Source organism: Portunus trituberculatus, chromosome 24 (genome assembly GCF_017591435.1).
Source record: "Portunus trituberculatus isolate SZX2019 chromosome 24, ASM1759143v1, whole genome shotgun sequence".
Lineage (NCBI taxonomy): Eukaryota > Metazoa > Arthropoda > Malacostraca > Decapoda > Portunidae > Portunus > Portunus trituberculatus.
Genome location: NC_059278.1, coordinates 3,425,109 through 3,451,143, shown reverse-complemented (window position 1 = coordinate 3,451,143; position 26,035 = coordinate 3,425,109). Strand labels below are relative to the sequence as shown.

The window sequence follows — 26,035 nt, the reverse complement described above, 5'->3', positions numbered from 1 at the left end:
CTCTCTCTCTCTCTCTCCATATATATACATGTATATATATATATACCTTCCACTAGGATGGCTTTTTAAAAAAAGAAACTGCAAAATAGCTGCATGAATTAGTATATATATATATATATATATATATATATATATATATATATATATATATATATATATATATATATATATATATATATATATATATATATATAAAGACAAAATATATATATTGGTGACTTGGTTTCTAACAATAGATTTGTTTCCCAATACTACATGTAATCCTGGTTATCTTTGGAATGCTGAGCAAGAGTGGCAGAAATGGTGGTTGTTGTCTTTCTCTTTTCACTGACTCACTCCCATTCTACAACCTGCACACAGGCTGTTCACAAAGTACGTACTCTCACGATAAGAAGTATTCAAACTAGTAAAAATCAAGCTTAGGCTTCCATCTTTTTCTTTTCTGTAAATCTGAACTAAAAAAAGCTGCCTAATATTATAATATGCGTAATATGTCTCACAATATATCAACTTCAATTTTTTGTACTTCAGACACATGACTTCCTCATATTTTCCATCTTATTTTTATGCCTATCTCACAACCCTTTTGACAGTCTTTCACACAATTACTTTATCATGATAGCCATAGCAGAAGTCCCTTCATAACAAATTATTACTTTAGCCTATTTCTTCACCCATAAATCCAGTCATTTTCTGACTCAATACTCTTGCATTTCTTTTAGATGTTTTCATAAACTTTCACAAAACTCACTCTTGTAACCCACGATGTTACTTAGCTGCCCAAGCACTTCACAAAATACTATTTCTGATCACCAGCTATCCATAAGGTAATCTCAAATGCCTCATTTTTTTTTTTTTTTTAGTACTATCAAATAGTTTGTTTGCAGGCAAAATAATTTGCTAATACCTATATCATTAAATCCATGGTATGAAAGTTATTTTGTTTTGAGGAAGTAAGTATTTGGAGAAGAGCATAGTATTCACACATATGGTACTGTAATGAATGAGTCATACTTGGCACCCTGCTGATATACCATAGTGTTAAGTTCGTGGTCACTTTTAAATTGATGACAGGCTCTGTTCTTCATTCTCCATGTTTTTTTATGTACTCATACAGTGTTATCAAATAATATACCAGAAAAATATAGCATATGCTTCATTGTCAGTACATTGCTGGGGCCATTTTTCCAGAAGATAGTATGATCACTGATACAATGACCAGCCCATCTCAAGTTGAGATCCAGCATATCTCCTTTGCTGATGTAGCTTTTAATCCTCATATGATTAAAATGATTGCCCTTCATTCCATAACTGAATGATCACTGGCCTACTTAGATAGACAACTTTGTGGATGACACATTTTGAATGTTTGGCACAGGTTTTTGCCATTTCTGTCACTAGTTGTGCTGTATGGCAATTCCTCCAACCACTGTGGATTTAGGCTAAAACCAATAAAGAACCACCATTGAGCCCACAACAAGGATCTCCCAAGGAGTAAAATAATGGCAAGCTACAAGAAAAGACATGAAAGACAGTGAAAACATGGTAAGTTCCCCAGTTTTTTTGATGAATGTAAATATGAATGAGGAAATGGTGTATACAGTCAAATATGTAATGAAAACTATAAGAAAGGATGAATAAAATGTTGGCATCATGCATGCGCCTGCTTTAGGACAGTGTGAAAAACATAATCAGAGGCAATAGTAACTCCACTTCTTCCACAGAAATTACTTTTACTGCAAACAGTCACCATTCTCCACCTCATTCCTACAAAGAGCACAATTTCTCACTTTCCTTCTTACTTCACTCTTCACTACAGCACCCTTCCTCATCTACTTTCATATCAAAGCACCTTTCCTCACCTCATTCCTCCCAGTAACGGTCTCCTGCATCTGCCCACAATACACACCTTCCTTCACTAGATCCCAATCACATAGTCAGCACCCTTCTTCATCTTTGTTTGATCTTCCTTCACTCGCTTTTCCATCATTATTCTTCAATGCTTATTCACCATTAGCCTGACTTTTCTCTTAAACCTATTCACATATTCTGGATTATCTCATCCACTGTTGCCCATACTGCTTTCATCATTGCCTACCTCCTCACAATCTAATTCCACTTCTTAACTACTTTGCCCATTATATTTACCTCAATATTCATTTCTCCCTTTACATTATCTACATTCCAACATACCCTCACCAATATTCACTGCCCTCTTCACTATGACCAAATCATACTGTTCTTTTTACTATGAAAAGCAGCAGCATCTTTTATCTCCCTCCCCACTCCAGGATGACCAAAAGCAATTCAATATATTGTATGTCTTAACCATTATCGGGTACAAGAAATCTGTATAGCTGATATCTACTCTGAAGAGGAAGGAAGCAACAATTTAAAGTAAGTATACCATCCCTTCACCCTCCAGATAATCTTTATGGTACTTCAGTTGGAATTGCCTCAAATCATTCAGAGCACAGTACTGTTTTATGCCAAATGTAACTATAGTTCATACCTTCTAGTGTAGGGGTTGGGAACCCTTTTGGCTGAGATACCCATGAAAATGAAATATTTTGAAATGTATGCATATTTCTGTGAGCCATATGATCATTTTTTTTAAGCTGAACATAACTAAAAATGTGCATTTTTTATGTAAGACCAAAACATTTAAAATTTATTCTATTTAATTATGTTCATTATCTATTGTGTCAAGAAATGTCAGCTAAAATTTATCAGATCTGTCTCGCTAGCCATACGCTGCCGACACCTGGTCTAGTGTCATGACAATTCAAATTTCAACACTATATTTATGATATCTAAATAAAAAAAAAATAATAAAAAAGTAATTAAATAAATAGATAAATTAGTAATAATATGAACAAATATTTTTTTCTTCCACTGTCTGAGAAACATTCCATGAAAACAATAGCTGTTACTTAAGGGTTGAGCAACTGTCAACAAGAACATGAAACAGGTAGCAATCATATAAGCACTAAGACTTTTCAGTAATACTCATCAACAAGGCTTCACAAATGAAGGTCTCAGTAAAAAAAAAAAAAAAAAAAAAAAAAAGCTACTCCACTATTATCACACCACATGAACACCACAGCAGATGAACAACACTTATCAATGATTGAACTTAAAAGAAATACTATTTGTGAACTGTGTGTGAGCTATGAAAATTTAAGCAAAAAATTTAGTTGAGTACATACATCACAAATGAAGTAAGTGGAATATTAAAAAAATTAAATTCAGTGAGAAAATTGAAATATTCATATGAAAAAGAAATGGCATAATTTTGTCCATCCACTAAATATTATCATAAAATTAATTTTTAATGAGACAAAGTATGACATCTTGTCTCAGTTACTCAATTTTGGAGTTGATCCTAGCCTGGTAGACATAGGTACAGTAGGTACGGTACTACTACTGGCTTCAGAGCCTTAAAGTTCGTTCATTAGGAGGAGGGAGAGAGACAAGGTGGAAACAATGAAATGGAGAAGAAAGAGTAAAAGTATATCATGGCACTGAAATGCATAAAAAAAAAAAAAATAAATAAAAAAATAAATAAATAAATAATAATAATAAATAAGTAAAAAATACAAAAGAAAATGGAAGAGCATCATATTTCCTAGAAATGAGTTATGTGATGTTAAAAATGCAAAATATCAGTGCAAAATTTTAAATTTCCATGTTGATCCATTTTAAAGTGCAAGAGTATGTGTATCACAGTAAAATATTTCTTTACTATTGGTATTTCAGACACTCAGAAAAATAATAAAATAAATAAATGAATTAATAAATAAATAAATTAATTAATTAGTTAATTTGAGAAAAAATTCAGACCTTTTTGAGCATCTCTCCCCCATTTTATGCAGGAAATCAAGATTTCACTGTACTCAACTTCATGCTTTCAAAAAACAATGACATTGATGATGTTACTTTCTCATTGCATACTAGTTTTCCATATTTACTAATCTACATAATACAAGTACTAGCTACTTCCGATATCTAAATTCTTAAGAGGAATGGGACTTGAGCACAAAAATTCAATTCTTTAATGTGATGGGGCTAGTCATGGTAACCCAATTATGGTGTATTTAAATCTGAATCTACTGTGTGTGTGTGTGTGTGTGTGTGTGTGTGTGTGTGTGTGTGTGTGTGTGTGTGTGTGTGTGTGTGTGTGTGTGTGTGTGTGTGTGTGTGTGTGTGTGTGTTCCTTTACTTACAACATTTAATTGCTTTGGTTCTTATCACTTTCAAACTTCTCAATGGAATCATTTGGGAAGCAAGTAGCAAATGTGCCTTAAAATATGATCGCATACAAATAGCAACACTGACATTTAAATAATAAATAATAATTTATATATATATATATATATATATATATATATATATATATATATATATATATATATATATATATATATATATATAAAACAGAATGCTGATAAAATGACAAGAGGCCATAAATCACCATTAGACACCCTAGAAAAGAGAGTAAGAAACACTACATACTCTTCAACACACTCCCCAGCAGGTTGGTGGCACTGCTGGGGAAACACACCCTTTGTGAGCAGCACACTGAAAACACAACCTTGTAATATCTCCTGGAGTTATTTCTTCTATGTTTACATAACGGTGAATGTGCACTGATGTTGAATTTATTGACAATGTTACACCTGTACTAACCTGCATAAATATCACTTTGTTATGTGCATTCAATAAGAGCTTTAAGCTAGTGTAGGAACCATTTCTGAGAAGGGAATGTTGGATGGGTAATGAGATTGGTAAGCACATGCAATTAAATGGAGACTATAATTTTAAATGACTGCATCAAACTTGCTACACATTTTTTAAATGATGGAGGAAGACTTCCTGTAAAGAATTCAATGATATACTTATTATTTTCTTTGGTGAGAGCCATATGATACTTCATTATGCTAATAAGCTCTTGCTGGGTAATAATTACACATTAATTTGCTATAGTTCCAGTATTCATAAAAAAGTTTTCACCAGAAGGAAGAAATTGCCAGAAAATGTGTTATGGACAACTTATTCATAGAAAATTATCATATATCAAAGTATGTAAAGGTTTGCATACTTTTAACAAAATATGTGTGTGTGTTGATACCAAAAGGTTTTGTTCCATGATCTCATCCTATTTCAATATAACAGAGGAAGCATCATAGTTCAACACTTTAAATTGCTATCTATTGAAAAGTTTTCCCACATAGAAGATGATAAAATGTCAATCCATTGATGATCTGCTAATATGATCATTTCCTTATATAGATAATGACACTAAAACAACACAATCTATCACTCTAATGATTTAAAACACATTTCACAAATTGCCAATGATTCACCACAAGGGAAATCCATCCAACCATCCATCCATATGTACAAGCATATATATATATATATATATATATATATATATATATATATATATATATATATATATATATATATATATATATATATATATATATATATATATATATATATATATATATATATATATATATATATATATATATATATATATATATATATATATATATATACATATATAGCACTATATATATATATCCACAACATACACAAACAAGTCCCTGGAAAGACTGGAGGTGACTGCTATAACACAATCAGCCATTACTTCAGTGTTGTTCCAGTTGCTGTCACAATTCATAGAGGTGTAAGGCAACAGTACCCACATCACACCCCAAAAAACAGCACAGACCACTCTGGCCCTCAGCTGTCACCACACTGGGCAAAGGATTGTATCTCACATAATGTTCACTTCACAATGCTATCTTTTCCATATAATTTTCTTACCGATTTATGGAAAGGAATATCTCCCAGGCACAAATTCAAATCTAACAAGTGAGAATATGTCCAAGGAGAAGGATCAGTTATCATATTTTGAGATGATGAGCATTGTGAATACAATCTTAAGCTTAGCTTAATTTTATATGTTGTCATTTGAATCATTTGATTAATCAGATGCAAAATTAAGAGGTAATCATAATATTACTACACAGTAGTAGTAGTAGTAGTAGTAGTAGTAGTAGTAGTAGTAGTAGTAGTAGTAGTAGTAGTAGTAGTAGCATAAGTAATAAGTTACTAAAGAAGATTAATACTTCACTACTTAAGATACATCCATGAAGATGCCATGAAAATTTTGCACATAAATTATTGACTTTGTTGTAACAAAAGCACCTACTGAATTTACAGTAAACTTTTAATTCAAGTATTCCAACTTTTGTGTCTAATGATTTTTGCATAACACAATATTTTCTTTATGAATGATATTACTCTGGATATACTATAGTTACAATCTCAAGGATACTTTTGGATGTAACCTGCAAAATGCACAAACAAGAATTAAAGCGCTAAGTCAGTCTGGATTAAGTGAAAACAACACATGAAGAGCAATCTTCCTCTGCGTAGTTAAAAGACAGACAGAGGCACAGCTAGACCAAGAGAAGCAAGGAATGACGGAGATGACAGGATGCAAGAGAGAAGGATGTGGAGGTGATGGTGATGGTGATGGTGGTGGTGGTGATGGTGGTGACGATGATGGTAATGCTGAATGTGGTCGGCATAGCCGGCAGCAACAGCAGCAGCGATGGTGGGTCAGAGGAAGGCATTATGGTGAATGGCTTGTTGGTAACTGTACCTGTCGCTGGGTCGCACTCGCTCTGGAATAGGAGGTGGCACTACCCTGGCACTTTCCACACCAATCTCCTCTAGTCCTTCCTCTCCTGGTGGATGAACTTCAAATACTGGCAGCTCTCCTTCCCCTGTAGCCTGCTGCTGTTGTTGCTGCAGTTGTTGCTGCTGTCCAGGTGACTGGGTGTTCAACTTAGAACGAAGTAAGTAGACATATGTTCGATACCTCTTGACCTGAAAATTGTTGATTAATCAATTTAATATATGAATGTTGATTCCATACCCATAAAAAGTGCTCAGGTCTATTAGTAGCATCCATTAAGTACCATTTTTGTTGCATATATATGTAGTAAGCTCAACAGTCTAATATCCATGATTTTGAATGCAGCCAAGAAATTTTTAGTTTTTTCTTGTAATCATTTGGTCCAGAATTTGATCTCTGAGTTGTACAGTGGCAGCACACTCAATACATGAGCATAACATTATCAATCACTAAAAATGAGAAGAAAATACAACATCCAAAATTTGAAAACAGAATAGCTAAGTGATCATGAACTCACCTCCTTGATGAGATACGCTTCCTTCTCCCGGTAGTTGGACATGGAGTGTGCTTTGCTGTTCTTCTCTGGTGGGTGAGCTTTGTGATCTTCCAGTTCCTGTTCCAACTGGGCCAGTCTCTTGGTGTGATCCTCCAGCTGTTCACTCTGTTACAAGATTATTTATATCTCATTACTGTGTGTATGTGTGTAATTCACCTTGGTCATCTGCTGGTCACCCAGCCAGTCTTCCCCATTACGGAGCGAGCTCAGAGCTCATAGACCGACCTTCGGGTAGGACTGAGACCACATCACACACAACACACTCCGGGAAAGCGAGGCCACAACCCCTCGAGTTACATCCTGTAACTATTTACTGCTAGGTGAACAGGGGCTATACATTAAGAGGCTTGTCCATTTGCCTTGCCACATTCCGGGACTCGAACCTGGGCCTCTCGATTGTGAGTCGAGCGTGCTAACCACTACACTACGCAGGGTGTGTGTGTGTGTGTGTGTGTGTGTGTGTGTGTGTGTGTGTGTGTGTGTGTGTTTTTTTTTTTTTTTACATTACAAGGGCACTGGCCAAGGGAAAACAGTGTTGGAAAAAAAAAAATCCCGCTGGTTGCCAGGCCCTGTTTAGAGGAAAGTAGGAGAAAGAAAAAACAAAAAAATCTAAAAGGAGGGTCCAGTTAACGTAAGAGGTGTCTTGACACTCCTCTTTTGAAAGAGTTTAAGTCATAGGCAGGTGGAAATACAGACACAGGTAGAGAGTTCCAGAGTTTACCAGTGTAGGGAATGAAGGAGTGAAGATACTGGTTAACTCTTGCATTAGGAAGATGGACAGAATAGGGATGAGAAGAAGTAGAGAGTCTTGTGCAGCGAGGCCGCAGGAGGGGGAAGGCATGCAGTTAGCAAGTTCAGAAGAGCAGACAGCATGAAAACAGCGGTAGAAGACAGATAAAGATGCAACATTGCGGCGGTGACTTAAAGAATCAAGACAGTCAGTTAGAGGAGAAGAGTTGATAAGACGAAAAGCTTTAGATTCCACCTTGTTTAGTAAAGCTGTGTGTGGATCCCCCAGACATGAGAGCCATACTCCATACACGGGCGGATAAGGCCCTTGTACAGAGCAAGCAGCTGGGAGGGAGAGAAAATGGACGAAGACGCCATAGGACACCTAACTTCTTGGAAGCTGATTTAGCAAGAGTAGAGATGTGAAATTTCCAGTTTAGATTTTTAGTGAAGGATAGACCGAGTGTGTTTAATGTAGAGGAGAGGGAAGTTGAGTGTTATTGAAGAAGAGAGGATAGTTGTCTGGAAGGTTATGTCGAGTAGATAGTTGTAGAAATTGAGTTTTTGAGGCATTGAACAAAACCAGGTTTTCTCTGCCCCAATCAGAAACAAGTGAAAGATCAGAAGTTAGGCGTCCTATAGCATCTCGCCTTGAGTCATTTAATTGTTGTTGGGTTGGGCGTCTGTTGAACGCTGTTGAATAATGCAGGGTGGTATCATCAGCATAGGAGTGGATAGGGCATTGAGTCAGATTTAGGAGATCATTGATGAATAATAGAAAGAGAGTGGGTGATAGGACAGAACCCTGTGGAACACCACTGTTGATAGTTTTAGGGAAGAACAGTGACCGTCTACTACAGCAGCAATAGAACGATCGGAAAGGAAACTGGAGATGAAGGTACAGAGAGAAGGATAGAATCCGTAGGAGGGTAGTTTAGAAATTAAAGATTTGTGCCAGACTCTATCGAAGGCTTTCGATATGTCAAGGCCGACAGCAAAGGTTTCACCGAAGTCCCTAAAAGAGGATGACCAAGATTCAGTTAGGAAAGTAAGAAGATCACCAGTAGATCTGCCTTTACGGAAACCATACTGGCAATCAGAGAGAAGGTTGTGAGCTGATAGATGCCTCATTATCTTCCTATTAAGGATAGACTCAAAGGCTTTAGAAAGGCAGGAAATCAAAGCTATAGGGCGGTAGTTAGAAGGATTGGAGTGGTCACCTTTTTAGGGACAGGTTGAATGTGAGCAAACTTCCAGCAAGAAGGATAAATAGAAGTAGAGAGACACAGATGAAAGAGTTTGACCAGGCAGTGAGCGAGTTCGGAAGCACAGTTTTGAGAACAACAGGAGGGACTCCATCCGGACCGTAAGCCTTCCGAGAATCAAGGCCAGAGAGGGCCAGGAAAACGTCTTTATAAAGAATTTTAATTTTAGGGATGAAGTAGTCAGAGGGTGGAGGAGTAGGAGGAATATGCCCAGAATCATCCAAAGTTGAGTTGGTAGCAAAGGTTTGAGCGAAGAGTTCAGCTTTAGAAAAGAAGAGACAGCTGTAGAGCCATCTGGATGAAGTAAAGGAGGAAAGACGAAGAAGTAAAGTTGTTAGAGATATTATTGGCTAGATGCCAGAAATCTCGAGAGGAGTTAGAATTGGAAAGACTTTGACATTTTCTATTGATGAAAGAGTTTTTAGTAAGTTGGAGAATAGATTTGGCATGATTACGGGCAGAAATATATAGGGCATGAGTTTCAGCAGTTGGATGGCTACGGAACCGTTTGTGAGCCGCCTCTCTATCATTGACAGCACGAGAACAAGCAGAGTTAAACCAAGGCTTTTTAGCTTTAGGGTTAGAGAAAGTATGAGGAATGTATAGCTCCATGCCAGAGATAATCACCTCTGTTATGCGCTCGGCACAAAGAGAAGGATCTCTGACATGAAAACAATAATCATCCCAAGGGAAATCAGAATAGTACTGCCTTAGTTCCTCCCACTTAGCAGAGTTAAAATGCCAGAAGCACCTCCGCTTAGGCGGGTCCTGAGGCTGCACTGGAGTGATAGAACTGGTAACGGAAATTAGATTGTGGTCGGAGGAGCCCAACGGAGAGGAAAGTTTAACAGAGTAAGCAGAAGGGTTGGAGGTTAGGAAAAGATCAAGAATGTTGGGCGTGTCTCCAAGGCGGTCAGGAATACGGGTAGGGAACTTCACTAGCTGCTCTAGGTCATGAAGGATAGCAAAGTTGAAGGTTTGTTCACCAGGTTGGTCAGTGAAAGAAGATGAAAGCCAAAGCTGGTGGTGAACATTGAAATCCCTAAAATGGAGATCTCAGCAAAAGGAAAGTGAGATAAGATGTGCTCCACCTTGGAAGTCAAATAGTCAAAGAATTTTACATAGTCAGAGGAATTAGGTGAGAGGTATACAGCACAGATGAATTTAGTTAGAGAGTGACATTGAAGTCTTAGCCAGATGGTAGAAAATTCTGAAGATTCAAGATTGTGGGCACGAGAGCAAGTGGTGTCGTTACGCACGTATGCGCAACATCCAGCTTTGGATTGAAAATGAGGATAGAGCAAGTAGGAGGGAACAGAAAAGGGGCTGCTGTCAGTAGTCACAGACAACTGTGTTTCGTTAGGAAGAGAAGATGAGGTTTAGTAGAGGAGAGGTGGTGTTCCACAGATTGAAAATTAGAACGAAGGCCACGAATGTTGCAGAAATTGATAGTGAAAGTATTAGATGAAGTGTCAAGACACCCAAGGTCGACAGCAGAGGGGCAGTCCGACCTGGGGACATTTATGGTCCCTCCCAGAGGGGACTCCGAGGCAGGGCGTGGTAAAGGCATTATTAAATTTTGATTTGAAGAGAGTGTAAAAGTGTAAGGTGTTGTAGTGTAGTGTAGGAAGTAGTAGAAGTTGTCTTTAGAGGGCAGGCTGCAGCTGCTCAATTGTATAAATGAGACCACAAAGGGAACCGGGAAGAGAGGACACGGGGAATCACTCAGTCTGCAGCACTGCCTACATCCCCGTAAGTACCTCTCCTGGAGTGTGTGTGTGTGTGTGTGTGTGTGTGTGTAATTCACTGTTTTGATCTGCTGCAGTCTCTGACGAGACAGCCAGACGTTACCCTACGGAACAAGCTCAGAGCTCATTATTTCCGATCTTCGGATAGGCCTGAGACCAGGCACACACCACACACCGGGACAACAAGATCACAACTCTTCGATTTACATCCCGTACCTACTCACTGCTAGGTGAACAGGGGCTACACGTGAAAGGAGACACACCCAAATATCTCCACCCGGCCGAGGAATCGAACCCCGGTCCTCTGGCTTGTGAAGCCAGTGCTCTAACCACCGAGCTACCGGGCCGTGCGTGTGTGTGTGTGTGTGTGTGTGTGTGTGTGTGTGTGTGTGTGTGTGTGTGTGTGTGTGTGTGTGTGTGTGTGTGTGTGTGTGTATTTACCTAGTTGTAGTTTTACAGGACCTGGGCTTTATGCTCGTGTGGTCCCGTCTCCATATCTACACTTATCCAATTTTTCTTTACAACTATGTACACTCTTTGCTGATACCACTTCCTCACTCAAACTGTTCCAAGTCTCAACACATCTTTGCGGGAAACTAAATTTTTTAACATCTCTCAGACATCGTCCCTTCCTTAGTTTCTTACTATGCGATCTTGTGCTTCTAAAGTCATATTCTTCTCTCAGGATCAGTTTCTCATTATCCACTTCATCCATTCCGTTAATCAATTTATAAACTTGTATCAGATCCCCTCTCTCTCTTCTCTGCTCTAAGGTTGCCTTTAGTCTCTCCTCATATGCCATCCCTTTAAATTCTGGAACCATTCTTGTAGCCATTTTTTGTAGTCTCTCTAATTTTCTTATGTGTTTCTTTTATGGGAGTCCACACAACTCCTGCATATTCCAATCTAGGTCTTATTTTAGTACTTATCAATTTCTTCATCATTTCCTTGTCCATATAGTGAAATGCTACTCCAATATTCCTTAGCAAATTATACGTCTCTCTGAAAATTCTATCAATATGGCTAACCGGTTGATTATTTTCTTCCATTGTCACTCCCAAGTCCTTTTCCTTTTTACTTTTTCTAGTTCTACTCCATCTCCCATCTTATAGATTCCCACTGGTCGTCTTTCACTTTTCCCATTTCCATGACATGGCTTTTGTCCACGTTGAATTCCATCTCCCATTTTTGCTCCATTTCCAGATCTTGTTTAAGTCTTCCTGTAGTATTTCACAATCCTCTTTTGTTTAATGACTCTGCACAGTTTCGCATCGTCCGCAAACAGATTTATGTAGCTGTTCACTCCCTCTGGCATGTCATTTATATATACGAGAAAAAGTATTGGTGCCAATACTGACCCCTGTGGCACTCCGCTGTCTACTGTTCTCCACTTGGACTTCATATCTTTAACTATCGTCCTTATTTCTCTCCCCCTTAAGTAATTCTTCATCCATCTCAATGTGCTTCCTTTTAAGCCACCCTTCTCCTCTAACTTCCATAGTAATCTTTTATGTGGCACTTTATCAAAAGCCAGTGCTCTAACCACCGAGCTACCGGGCCGTGTGTGTGTGTGTGTGTGTGTGTGTGTGTGTGTGTGTGTGTGTGTGTGTGTGTGTGTGTGTGTGTGTGTGTGTGTAATCCACCACAGTTGTCTGCTGGTCACCCAGCCAGCCTTCCCCATTATGGAGCGAGCTCATAGCTCATAGACCAATCTTCGGGTAGGACTGAGACCACAACACACTCCACACACCGGGAAAGCAAGGCCACAACCCCTTGAGTTACAACCCGTACCTACTTGCTGCTAGGTGAACAGGGGCTACACATTAAGAAGCTTGCCCATTTGCCATGCCGTGCCCAGGACTCAAACCCAGGCCTCTTCGGTTGTGGGCCGAGTGTGCTTACCACTACACTGCGGTGTGTGTGTGTGTGTGTGTGTGTGTGTGTGTGTGTGTGTGTGTGTGTGTGTGTGTGTGTGTGTGTGTGTGTATTTACCTAATTTACCTAATTGTAACATACGGGAAAAGAGCTATGCTCGTACTGTCCCGTCTCCATATCTACTAATGTCCAGCTTTTTCTTAAAATCATGAATATTCCTTGCGTTGACCACTTCCACGTGTGTGTGTGTGTGTGTGTGTGTGTGTGTGTGTGTGTGTGTGTGTGTGTGTGTGTGTGTGTGTGTGTGTGTGTGTGTGTGTGTGTGTGTGTGTGTGTGTGTGTGTGTGTGTGTGTGTGTGTGTGTGTGTGCATAATTCACCTTGGATCATCTGCTGGTCACCCAGCCACTGATTCCCAAACAGAAAGAGTTTAGAGCTCAAAGCAACAGATGCCTGGTTAGTAAAAAAGTGGAAAAAGCATAATGCATATTCTATGAGGTAAAACAAGAGAAATAGGCAAATTCTTAATCATAGTTGAAAAGAACTAGCTGATCCAAGATATGAGCAAATTAAAGACTTGTAGAGGAGAAAACCCTCACCATGTTCAACTTTGTGATGCTGCACGGGAGCAATGGCCGCTGGAACTTGCGCTGAGAACCAACAGCTCCTGGCAGGGGGGCAGCAGAAAGGCTTGCAGCAACAAGGTTGATGGTATCAATCCAAGCCTGAAGTTCCTTACTGTCACTAAAGAGAAAACAAATGCAATTGAAAATTGAGTTTGATTGGAATATAAAAATCTGCATAATCTTATACTTACATCTTCTGTAAGCCTATTTTCACAGTGCATCATGGAAAACTGTTGTTTGTTCATTTAGATTATCCAAATCACACACACAATAAAAAAATGTTGGGCTTTTGTATTCTGTATCTGTATACTAAACTGTCTCTAAATGGCCTGACAACATCCATTCCCTAGAAGCTTTATTTAATATCTCCATGATCCTTAATGCATTTGATAAAAATTCACCTGGTTTGCAGCAAGTACTCTGCTTGATCAGCTGTCTGCAACCTAAAAACATGTTCCTTCTTGGAGTAATCATGGGCACGAGTGGCCAGTGAGTGGTGAAGGCGCACAGCATTATGTCCCAGCTGGGCATGTTGGGGTCCCCGCCTGGCCCCTTGTTCATCTTTGTGGAGGTAGAGCACCAAGTCCTGAATCACACAGAACCACATCTTCCACGAACGTTTTCCAAAGGCAGCTGTAAAAGTTGATGTAAGTTTTACTTTATTGTTTCTTAATCAATTATGAAATCACTTGCAACTATTTGGTAGTTACTTAGTATATAATATGTCCATATTTGTATTATGTGCACAAGGCAATTATCTGTAACACAGTTGGACTGGGCTGCTGCCATCATACAAAGTGATACCAATTTAGAAAAAGACCTGAGGTAAGGACTGACACACCACCACCACCAACACTGATGGCACTTTAGCAACTGGTTTTTGTTGTCAGTTTTGAAAACTACTAATATACTGCAGTACATGTGGTAGAAGCGGTGTGATGAAATATTGTCAAATGATATTCATGATGCACCCTTATTAATACTAAAACTAACTACTAAGGTGTCACAGAGAAACTGTCTACCAATTGTTTCATCACTTCACATGGTTTAACAATCACAAATATTTTCTAACTGTGGAGCAAACTTTTCAAATTGAGAATATCTAGAGTACAGTCAGTGAGTCGTGTCTACTTACTCTTCTTGCCATTGGGATCTGTGCAACACTTTCGCATGATGTATCCCTTTTTGTACTGCACACCATTGCCTGAGGGTGGAGTGAGGAAGGGGTTGCTGCCCACAGTCATCTCTGCCTCACCGCTTCCTGACTTATTTGCTGAAGTTACCTCTCCATCTCCCTCACTGTCCCTGGATGAAAAGTCACATGAAGGCAGAAATTAATAATAATAATAATAATAATAATAATAATAATAATAATAATAATAATAATAATAATAATAATAATAATAATAATAATAATAATAATAATAATAATAATTATAAAATAAGGTCACATGAAGGCAGAAAAAAAAAAAAAAAAAAAAAAAAAAAAAACTGTGATGACTACAATAATGTACGAATGAAGTTCTACACTCACATAGCCCACTGAAGAGGCCGGTTCCTTATTGCATGATAAAGGGACTTTAGAACTTCCCTAGGGAAGTTCTCGCCATCATTCAGGTCTGCTAAGTTGTCGATGAATTCATTACAGGTCATTTTTCGTCCAACATTTTGTCCGTGAAGGTCAGTGTTGAGGAGCATCAGGGCACAGGTAAGGGTGTGCACAGCATCTAGAGAGAGGATTAGGACAAGAGTATATTTTAAGTATACAAAAATCCCCACAACAGCATAATAAAATAGTACTATGCCAGAACTGTCGGTTTAATTTAAAAGACAGACAGACAGACAGACAGACAGACACTCTCACTCACACTCACACTCACACTCACACACACACACACGTCGTCGCCGTCGCTGAGAGAGGACAGCTCGTCTCCGGCTGCGGACAGAAAGAAAGAAAATACCTATGGTATTACAGGGCCCGGGTAACTCTAAGTTAGTGTCCGTTAATGTCCTACTGTCTCTTAGTGTTGAAAGTGAGTGATATGGAGAGTGATCCCTGAGAGGAGAGTGTGGACGGTGATCGTTCTGGCCGTAATCAGCTGAAACAAAAATGGCGTCCAGGCAAACTAGAGACTTTGAAGGTTTTATTACTACGCCAAAAGGACTGCAGAAACTTGATATGGATGCAAGAATCCAGGCACTGGAAAGTAAGTTCCTAAACATTTTGTCAATAGAAGAAAAACTGGATAGAGTTCTAGCCGAGAATGATTCGTTCAAAAAAGAGATCTATTTGTTAACGCTAGCGAATAAAGAGCTATTGAAGGAAAAAGTAGAGATGGAGAAAGAAAACCAACAACTAAGGAAACAATGTGAAGAGATGAAGGCTAAACTCATGGAAATGGAGATAAAAATATCCGAAGGGGACTTGAGGAAAGAGGAATGTCTTAATCTAATTGATACCAGGATGAAAGAAGTGAACCATGAACATCAGGAGGTACAAAGGTCGTTTAGGGAGATAGTAAAAAAGCAGGAAGAGGAAAATAAAGGGATTACGCAGAGGAAATGGTAAAGGCACTAAAGGAAAATGAGTATGTGGTGAGAGATATTGCTGAAAAGAAAAATGTGTGATCATAATAGGATTGGGGAGGAAACTAACAGGAACTGGCAGGACAGGAGGGATAAGGAAAATGACAAGATTAAGTCTTTACTGAACAAGATCTCTGTGGAAGAAGAGGACCTATATGCTGAGGTAGAAGAAAGTGTGAGATTGGGAGCTTTTGAGGAAGGCAAGAATAGACCATTAAAATTGAAATTAAAGTCTCAGGTGGCAGCGGAGGCCTTGTTGAGGAGGGCTTGGAAACTTAAGGACTCTGAGGAAACCAAAACAATTTACATAAGAAGAAATATGTCACAAGATGAGAGAATGAAAATGAAGGAGCTAGTATCTGAAGTGAAAGAGAGGAATGACGAAAGAACAGAGGAGGAAAAGATCAAGTTTTTGGAGGATGAGAAATGGGAGGCTAAAGAAGTGGTGGATAAAACAGACGGAATAGGCATTACATGGAAGAATGAGACTAGGAATGGAATAAAAGTGACTTACACGAACATAGATGGATTTCTGTCTAAGAGGCTAGAATGTATGGATTACCTAAGAAATAACGAACCGGACATAATGTGTGTAGTGGAAACAAAGCTAAGGCCGAAATAAAGCTAGACTGGTTTGTTGTAAAACACTACAAAGTATGGAGAAATGATAGAAAAATAAAGGAGGTGGTGGTATAATGGTTCTTACTAAGGAAGATCTGATAGTGAAGGAGGTGAACTATAGTAAGAGAAATGAGGAAGTGATAAGTATGCTTATAACAGATGGCAAGAGGGACATTAATATTATAACAGTATACATACCACCCAGAACCAGTGCTTGGGAATATGAACAGTACCAAATGGTGATGAGAAATACTCTAGACAGAATGAAGCAAGAACTCATCAGAAAGGATAGAGTGATGATAGTTGGAGACTTTAATTGCAAAGAAATAGTGTGGGAAGACTACGAAGTGGTGAATGGTGGTGAGTGGGCAGAAGAATTGTTAAAGGTAGCAACAAATAACTTGATGACACAGTGGGTGAGATCACCAACAAGGTGCAGGGGACAAGATGTTGCAGCAAGGTTGGATTTGGTATTTACCAGGGGAATCTCTCTAAAAGAGGAAATTGAACATGAAAGTCCCTTGGGGAAAAGCGATCATGATGTCCTAAGCTTTGAGCTGGATACAGAATTAAGCACGAATAAGATTGTGGAACGCAGGGAGGAAAAATTAAATTATACTAGGGCAAATTATAACCATATAAGGGAGTTCTTTAATGAAATTGACTGGTCCGTGGTATACCAGGAAAGAGATATGCAATTGAAATACGATAAATTTATGGATTTGTATAACTCTGCTGTGAAAAAGTTTGTGCCATATTACAGAAAGAGGACTTTAAATAATAAACAGTGGTTTAATAGAAATTGTGAAGAAGCAAAAAAGAACAAAGAAAAGGCATGGAAGAAACTTAAGAAAAACAGTGATGTATTATCAAGGGAAGGCTACAAAACAGCAAGGAATAGATATGTTGAAGTAAGGAGAACAGCACAGAAGGAATATGAACAGAGGGTGGTGGAAAACTGTGATAGTGACCCAAAAATGTTTTACAAATTCATAAATGGAAAACTAAATAAAAGGGAGGCAATAGAAAAGGTAAAAACGGGAAGAAGTATATGAAGATGCTGGAGATATAGCTGAAATTTTGAACGACAACTTTTGCAAAGTGTTTACAAAGGAGGAGCATTTTATGGGAGGAAGGCCTACGGAAATAAAGCAAATGCAGGACATCATGGTTACTAAGGAAGATGTAAGGAAAATTATAAGCAATCTGGATATTAATAAATCAATGGGGCCTGATGGCATATCTGGGAGGTTGCTAAAAGAATGTAAGGATCAATTGTTGAACCCCATATTTGATATTGTGGAAACCTCCATACGAACAGGATTAGTCCCGAAAGAGTGGAAAAGAGCTGACATTGTGCCTATATATAAGAATGGTAGTAGAATGGAACCGCTAAATTATAGACCAGTATCGTTGACTAGTATATTGTGCAAGGTATGTGAAGAAGTAATTAAAGCTAAGTGGAGTGAGTATCTAGAAAGTGAAAACATTCTGAGTGAAAGGCAGTTTGGTTTCAGAAAAGGAAGATCGTGTGTATCCAATTTATTATGTTTTTATTCAAGAGTGACTGACATACTACAACATAGAGAGGGATGGGTGGATGCTATCTACCTGGACTTGAGAAAGGCCTTTGATAAAGTACCACACAATAGACTGATGTGGAAACTAAAGATGATTGGAGGAGTAAATGATAAACTAGCAAAATGGATGGAAAATTACTTAATGGGAAGAGAAATGAGAACAGTGGTGAGAGGAAGGAAGTCCGAGTGGAAGAAGGTAACCAGTGGAGTTCCACAAGGGTCAGTGCTGGGTCCCATCATGTTTTTGATTTATGTTAATGATATGCCAGTAGGAATTGACAGTTATATGAACATGTTTGCGGACGATACTAAAATTATGAGGAGAGTAAAGAATGTGGAAGATTGTAACAAGTTACAGGAAGATCTTGATAAAATATATGAGTGGAGTAAAGAGTGGCAGATGGAATTTAATATAGATAAGACCCATGTTATGAAAATGGGAAGAAGTAGATACAGACCAAACTGGGATTACAGGCTGGGTGATGAGAAAATTAAAGAGACCAATGAGGAGAAAGACTTAGGAGTAACCATGCAAAACACTTTGTCACCGGAGAAACACATTAACAAGATTTTTGGGAAAACATATTTGCGGACGATACTAAAATTATGAGGAGAGTAAAGAATGTGGAAGATTGTAACAAGTTACAGGAAGATCTTGATAAAATATATGAGTGGAGTAAAGAGTAGCAGATGGAATTTAATAAAGATAAGACCCATGTTATAAAAATGGGAAGAAGTAGATACAGACCAAACTGGGATTACAGGCTGGGTGATGAGAAAATTAAAGAGACCAATGAGGAGAAAGACTTAGGAGTAACCGTGCAAAACACTTTGTCACCGGAGAAACACATTAACAAGATTTTTTGGAAAACATACAACATGCTTCAAAATATTGGCCTTGCATTCCACTACCTAGATGAAGGAATGATGAAGAAGATATTATGTACCTTATTAAGACCCCAGCTAGAATATGCAGCATGTGTCTGGTCACCGCATATGAAGAAAAATGTGAAGAAGGTAGAAAGGGTACAAAGGCTGGCAACAAGGATGGTACCAGGACTCAGGAGTTAGACTATGAGGAAAGACTGAGGAAGCTGGGGCTGACCACATTAGAAGAGAGAAGAACAAGAGGAGACATGATAACTATGTATAAATTGGTGAACAAGATTGACATACTGGATAGAGAGTTGATAAAGGTGACCACAAGTAATCATCTCCGAGGACATGGAAAAAAGCTAATAAAGGACATCTGTCTAAATGACGTGAGAAAATACAGTTTCCCGCATCGTAGCATTGATAAGTGGAATAAACTGAGCAGTCATGTCGTTGACACGGTGTGTGTCAATCAGATGAAAGAGAGATATGACAGGAATGGACAAGGAGAGAGGAGACACAGAGAGCTTAGCTCAGGCCCTGTAATACACAAATAGGTAAATACAAATAGGTAAACACACACACACACACACACACACACACACACACACACACACACACACGGCCCGGTAGCTCAGTGGTTAGAGCGCTGGCTTCACAAGCCAGATGACCGGGGTTCGATTCCCCGGCCGGGTGGAGATATTTGGGTGTGTCTCCTTTCACGTGTAGCCCCTGTTCACCTAGCAGTGAGTAGGTACGGGATGTAAATCGAGGAGTTGTGACCTTGTTGTCCCGGTGTGTGGTGTGTGCCTGGTCTCAGGCCTATCTGAAGATCGGAAACAATGAGCTCTGAGCTCGTTCCGTAGGGTAACGTCTGGCTGTCTCGTCAGAGACTGCAGCAGATCAAACAAACAGTGAATTACACACACACACACACACAAACATAATTAACAAACAGCAACTGTGCAAAACTTCTTTGCTCACCTTGAGAGTTAAACGTCCCAGGATTTGACTCCAGGAACCGATGTGAAAAGTGCACCAAAACACGCTCTCTTTCCTGAGTCTCGCCTGCCAAACAAAATCTGTCCAAAAATTTCCGTAACGCTTTGTCCAAGGTGTCACCACGAAAGTCAAAATATTTGAGGTACTCTTCAGCCACTGCTCGACTGAACTCATTGCTGGAAATTGGAGAATATTGCATCTGTATTAGTGGTCTCTTCTATACATTGCATTGGTCTGAGGATCTTGTTCATAAATATACACTCAATCTATCAAAGAAATCGACAAAATAAAAACAATCTGTAATAGCAGAGATCTAGAGAACTATACCTAACAGTTCATTCACTAGCCTCACCTCAAACAAACTATCTAAATGACTTTTCTTGATATGATGGAATCCTGTATCACCAAAAATTAGTGTAGAAAATACAGTAACTTCCTATGCCAGCTATTACTGTTCACTCAAACCAGAGAATCCTATGTTATGTAACTAGAACAATACCATTCCCATAATGAACACATTTCTATTGGAAAAAATTTATTTGCACTTTAAAACAGATGTAAAGACATTTTGTACAACGTACTTCTTTGAGAGATGTCTTGATACGTCAGATTTCTTAAAGCCATCCAGACTGATGAGTCGCTTGGCTAGCCGCACCGCTGAAGGGATGTCAACTGCCTTGGGACTGTAGTGGAAGCTGTGCAAGGAATCTATGTCACTCTCATCCTCACTTAAAGGTGGTGAGGTGGTGCTGGAAGTACGCACTGAGGATGCCTTGCCTGTTCCATCCTCCTCTGAAAGACATGTAATTTCATCCTCAGACTCCCGCAGCTCCTGGTACGCCAGGGTGTCTGGGGAGAGCGTACCGGAGCCAGGAGTTGTGGGACGCGTGTTAGTGGGGGTTAGGTCAGGATCACGCACAACCTCGTCTCGTGGGGGAAATGGTTCATCAGCTGACTTCTGTAGGTGTTGGGGCCGTCGCCTGCCACCTGGAGCTGCATCTGGACCTTCTACCTTAATTACAATGCGATTCTCATCTTGCCGTCTGGCCCTCGCTCTCTCTGAGGCACGGCTGGGGCCCTCAGCAGCCATTCCGTGTCCGTTGGGGAGTAATTCCTTAGTAGCAAAGGAGTTAGTGTAAGGGGAGGAGAGATGGAGGGTTGGGGTGGTATCGTCCCACTCCAGCTCGTCGGGAACGTCTGTGTCGGGACTGGTTAAGCTGGAGCTGTTAGAGCACACATTGTCTGACCTGTTAGAGCTGCCTAAGGAGTCCCGACCACTGCACATCTTGTCATACACCCCACTGCATGAGTACTGCATGGAGGAGGTGGGAGACTGAGGGGACACTGGGGAGGGAGACCTGATCAGGGGACTGTCAGAGTCATGACTTGACCGCACACTGTCTGGGGAGGTTGTGTGAGGGGCATTAAAGGTCCATATTATGCGATCTTCATGTGGGGGAGGCAAGGGAGAGGACCTGGGATCATCACAGGTGTCCAACAGAGTGTTAAGTGAAGACGTCACATCATCCTCAAGCTCTATATTAACAGCACACATATTACCATCCTTCTGGTATTGCAGCTGGTCCTCCGACTTGGATATCCTGACGGAGGATCCAGCTGGAGGGTAAGTAAATTTCACGCCACCACTAGCATGGTTATCGACGGACACGGGCGAACACAAGCTCTGCGGACTTCCCAGGTCACGCTTGACCAGCCGGCCCCCACAGACATTTGTCTCGTTGGGGCTGGTAGGAACGCTCAAGCTGCCTGATTTACGTAGGTCATCGACAGTTTTTTGCTGCGGGAGCCAGCTGGCGTCATGGGAAGTCCGCGAGAGATTCAGGATGAGGTCACCTGTCATCAAGTATGCCTCACTTTTAGGCTTCTTTAAGGAGTTGCGCTCATTTTCTGCTGGCATCGGATCCCTGGAATGGAAGCCATTCTCCGAAGCTGTGTGATTGGAGCCGTGACTGAGGGAGGTGCGGTCTGATGCGTCAGACAAGGTGGGGCTGGGGAGGGATGGTGGAGTGGAGGACGACTGCTCAGGGGGTGTCCGACTTGCAGACTTCTTAGCTTTGATGTGTTTGACACCCTGGAGATCGTCCTGGGTTATAGCTGCCCTCAGAACTTCAGAGTTATTTGGGGTAGCCAGGTACTGCCGCACTCGTTCCTGTACCGCTGCATCTGTGGATCACAACACTTCACAATACTCATCATCCAGAAAGCCGCAGCGCTGCATAACTGTTTATTTATTTCCACTGCAGCACACACAGTTATTTCTTCTCTAAGAACTAAACACCAAGACTGAAGTTACTTGATACAAAAACATCATTCATATCAATCAAAATTATAAAAAAATGACTTTACTAAGCTGATTTATCCAATGAGTGAATTATCCATCCAGACAGAATGAGTAACGTAGAGAGTAATGGGTATGAGTAAGGTGCAAAGTAATTTTTCAAAGGGTATTGTCAAAAAGTGGATGAATAAATGACACAAAGACAGGAAAATATATTCATGTACCTTTAAACACCAGCAATATTTTTCTTTTTTTGGGGGGCACAAAATGCCAAGAATGTGCAAGTAATGTAACAAAATAGTGCACCAGATAGCAATTTTTTTTATTCTTAACATAAACATAATATACAGTGTAGACTCAATACTCAAACTTAATTTGTTCCAAATGGCTGTTCAAGTATTAAAATGTCTGACCATTGATACCTATAAATCAGGTAACATGTTCTAATCTTAGCAAACCTCAAAGTTTATATATATATATATATATATATATATATATATATATATATATATATATATATATATATATATATATATATATATATTTACAATTTTGATTTGTACATACTGTAAGTGAAGGCTGGTGATGAATAACTTAGAAGAGGAGGGGAGGACCAGTCACCATCCATGAAAATGTCTTTGCAATTTTTCTCCCGGTGTGATTCCTGTGAATCCACTAATGGAGTGCTGTGGCTCACTAACACTTGCACTCTCATCACTAATAAGGCTCTTTGGTATCATCATAAGTTTCTAAATGAAAACTACCGACAGAATGCAGTACAATGTTGTTTTCTCAACACTGTGGTATACTGGAATCCGGTATACCAGTATTACGGTATCACCGGTATTACCAGTAATACAGTATCATAGTGGTACAGTGGCAGCTGCAAGAAGGGAGATGACAGAGCTTTGTATACGTCCAAATGTGCGTTCGTTTGATTACCAGATATTTTCACCACTAATAAGTCTTTGGTGTTAATGCAAGTTTATAAATGAAAAACTATAGACAGAATGCAGGAGAATGTTATCCTGATGACCGCGGCAGTACAAGTCACAATTGGCGGACGGAAGAGAGGGAGAGGCCAGGGAGCCTTTGTTTACAACCGCGGCAGTACAAGTCACAATTGGCGGACGGAAGAGAGGGACAGGCCGGGAGCCTTTGTTTACAACCATGTGTGTGGACTTTTGATTATCAGGTATTATACCAAACTTTTGCGTTTGAGTATTGAAAAGTTCGAGTATTTAGACGTTTGAGTAATGAGTCTCCACTGTACTATGTGAATACAAAGCATATGAATACAAACCTCAAAAAATGTATATGAAAGCCAAAAAAGCATTACCTGTTTTTAGTTTTAACGTGACTTCAGATGACGACAGGCGAAGGCAATTGAGCACTGTAGAAGAGAACAACAGTCACCTCTGAGTAACATCATACAAAAAATGAACACTCTATATGCTCTAGATATGTACCTTTTATACCATCATGAAACAGTAGTTCATTAAGAAATATGGGAAGAAGGTAAACATTTTTTTTTTCTCACTCTCATTAGCTGGATTAGCAACTGAGGCAGATACCACAACATAATAAATTCTGGTACAGTTACAAAGCAGCCAGGTCATCCCTCATGTTAAACAGGCTTGTCCTAACACACTGGGTAGAATGAGAGAAATACAGTGTTGCATGCCCCACCAAGCACAAGGTTACGGACAGCCTCCCAACAAGTCAAGGCGTGGGAGAGGGAGTCATTCTGAGGCACACCAGACTGTCAATACAATGATGCTTGCTTCACATTTCATTCTTTTCAGAAGCACTCGTTTTACAAAGAAAACAGAAAGCTCACTGACATGTGGTTACTTTCACATTTCTAGGTTCAAATATTGGTATCATTTCAAAACTGGCTAGTTATGTATTCTACTAAGGTACTTAAGTACCACTGTTCTAAGTTCAAAAGGGTTATCATAAACACTACTTCAAAATAAATAATATTAATAGCAACAATAAAATAAATAAATAAATAATTAATTAATTAATTAATTAATTAATATTAATAATGATAATGATAATGATAATAACAATAATAATAATAATAATAATAATAATAATAATAATAATAATAATAATAATAATAATAATAATAAAAATATTAATAATTTATACTGCACACATTTCCATCCACAGTTCATTGAATTAACCAAACAAAGAGGAAAAAACAATGTGTATGTACGAACCATGCATGTTACTTGTGTGTCAACTGAGTGGGAGTGACTCTATTGCATTCAATGGGAGTAATTAAGGGGTGGGGAGGGCTCATTCCAGGGCATAACATTAGTGCTGTGAATGGGTACAAGACACACAATTCCCATTAAACTTAAGGGGAAAACCTGTTAGTTAATCTCATGACCGTGCTCTTTGCTCCCCTTAAACTTATGGAAACGAAGGTTTCAGGGAATCACTTTTACTCCATTAAAGGGCAAGTGCTCAACACACTTTGGCTCACTGATTCCTCTTGACAAGCTACATTCTCCTCATTAATGGTGGGATGATTTCATTCAGTCAGGATTTGGGACACAATCTGTATAAAACGTGGCACAGAACAAGATGAACACAAAACATTAATTCATTGCGCTCAACAACATTCAGGGTCATTACGTGCCCATGTGTGTTTCTCCACTTAACTGACCTTCCTTTGTGGTGAAAGAAACAACCTCTTGCCCATTGACCTCCCAAATGATGTCACCGGGAGCCAGCTGTGAGAAAAAAAGGGAATGATTCACACCCAGTTTGACTAATGATGGAATAATAATAAATATAATAAAAAAAAAAATAACAACTGGTCTTTGGTTTATGAAAGGGATAAGTTCTGAGCTCTTCAGCACATAGCTACAAGGGAGATGTTACTCGCTCATCATCATGTAACTCACATAGGTACATCACCACTCTTGCCTTGGGGATTTTCATCATATCCTTTGTACTTTTAATAAAGTACTTCCAATTTCATAATTTACTAGAAGTGGCAATGGCACTGATCTGCATTTTACAATTTACTTTGTTAAAAGAAATAATAACAAGATAACAAAATAAACAATTGAAATAATAAAAAAACAAATAATTCATAAGGCAGTGTAACAGATGGACTGAGTTCTTCCTTGGGCAAGACCTCCACAATGTTTCCGGAATATCCTTAACAAATACTGAATTTTTCAACATGCATCAAACTTAATGAGGAAATGTGCAGCATAAATCAGGACACCTAGTTTGACACCTCAGCCTCCAATGTACTGACATATAAACACTTGCACCAACACATTTCTCTACTCATATAGTATTGCTAGAGCTCTAGGCAACTGAACCATGTGCTTCAGTGTTTACTGATCACCAGCTTGAGAACAGATGTTATGTGAAAGTATTCATCTTATAACAGCACCTCCTCCATCACAAGGGCTTAGCAAGTTTCCATGAACCACAACTAAAAGCTGGATTACTGATAAAAAGGAAGAAAGGAAGGAAGCAAAGGGAAGGGAATGATGAGTCTCAAGAAAGTTGCATTTTGAACAGAAA

General features: G+C 39.2%; 1 protein-coding gene across 3 annotated transcripts in view; it reads right to left on the bottom strand.

Annotated features, from left to right (window-relative positions):
- The window catches only part of LOC123508210 (PH and SEC7 domain-containing protein-like), a 35,482-nt gene that overhangs the window by 7,139 nt on the left and 2,308 nt on the right, over positions 1-26,035 (bottom strand). Inside the window, exons 2-12 of one of the 3 annotated variants that reach the window (XM_045261746.1) lie at positions 25,158-25,224; positions 23,817-23,870; positions 22,033-22,362; positions 20,760-20,970; positions 20,161-20,354; positions 15,051-15,243; positions 14,652-14,821; positions 13,918-14,149; positions 13,490-13,634; positions 7,236-7,379; positions 6,683-6,909 (exon numbers count right to left, since the gene is read on the bottom strand). In XM_045261746.1, coding sequence (XP_045117681.1) covers positions 6,683-6,909; positions 7,236-7,379; positions 13,490-13,634; positions 13,918-14,149; positions 14,652-14,821; positions 15,051-15,243; positions 20,161-20,354; positions 20,760-20,970; positions 22,033-22,362; positions 23,817-23,870; positions 25,158-25,224 — 1,967 coding nt within the window. Of the gene's footprint in view, positions 1-6,682; positions 6,910-7,235; positions 7,380-13,489; positions 13,635-13,917; positions 14,150-14,651; positions 14,822-15,050; positions 15,244-20,160; positions 20,355-20,759; positions 22,363-23,816; positions 23,871-25,157; positions 25,225-26,035 lie in introns of all 3 variants that reach the window. The other 2 variants (XM_045261747.1, XM_045261745.1) reach the window with 2 other exon arrangements.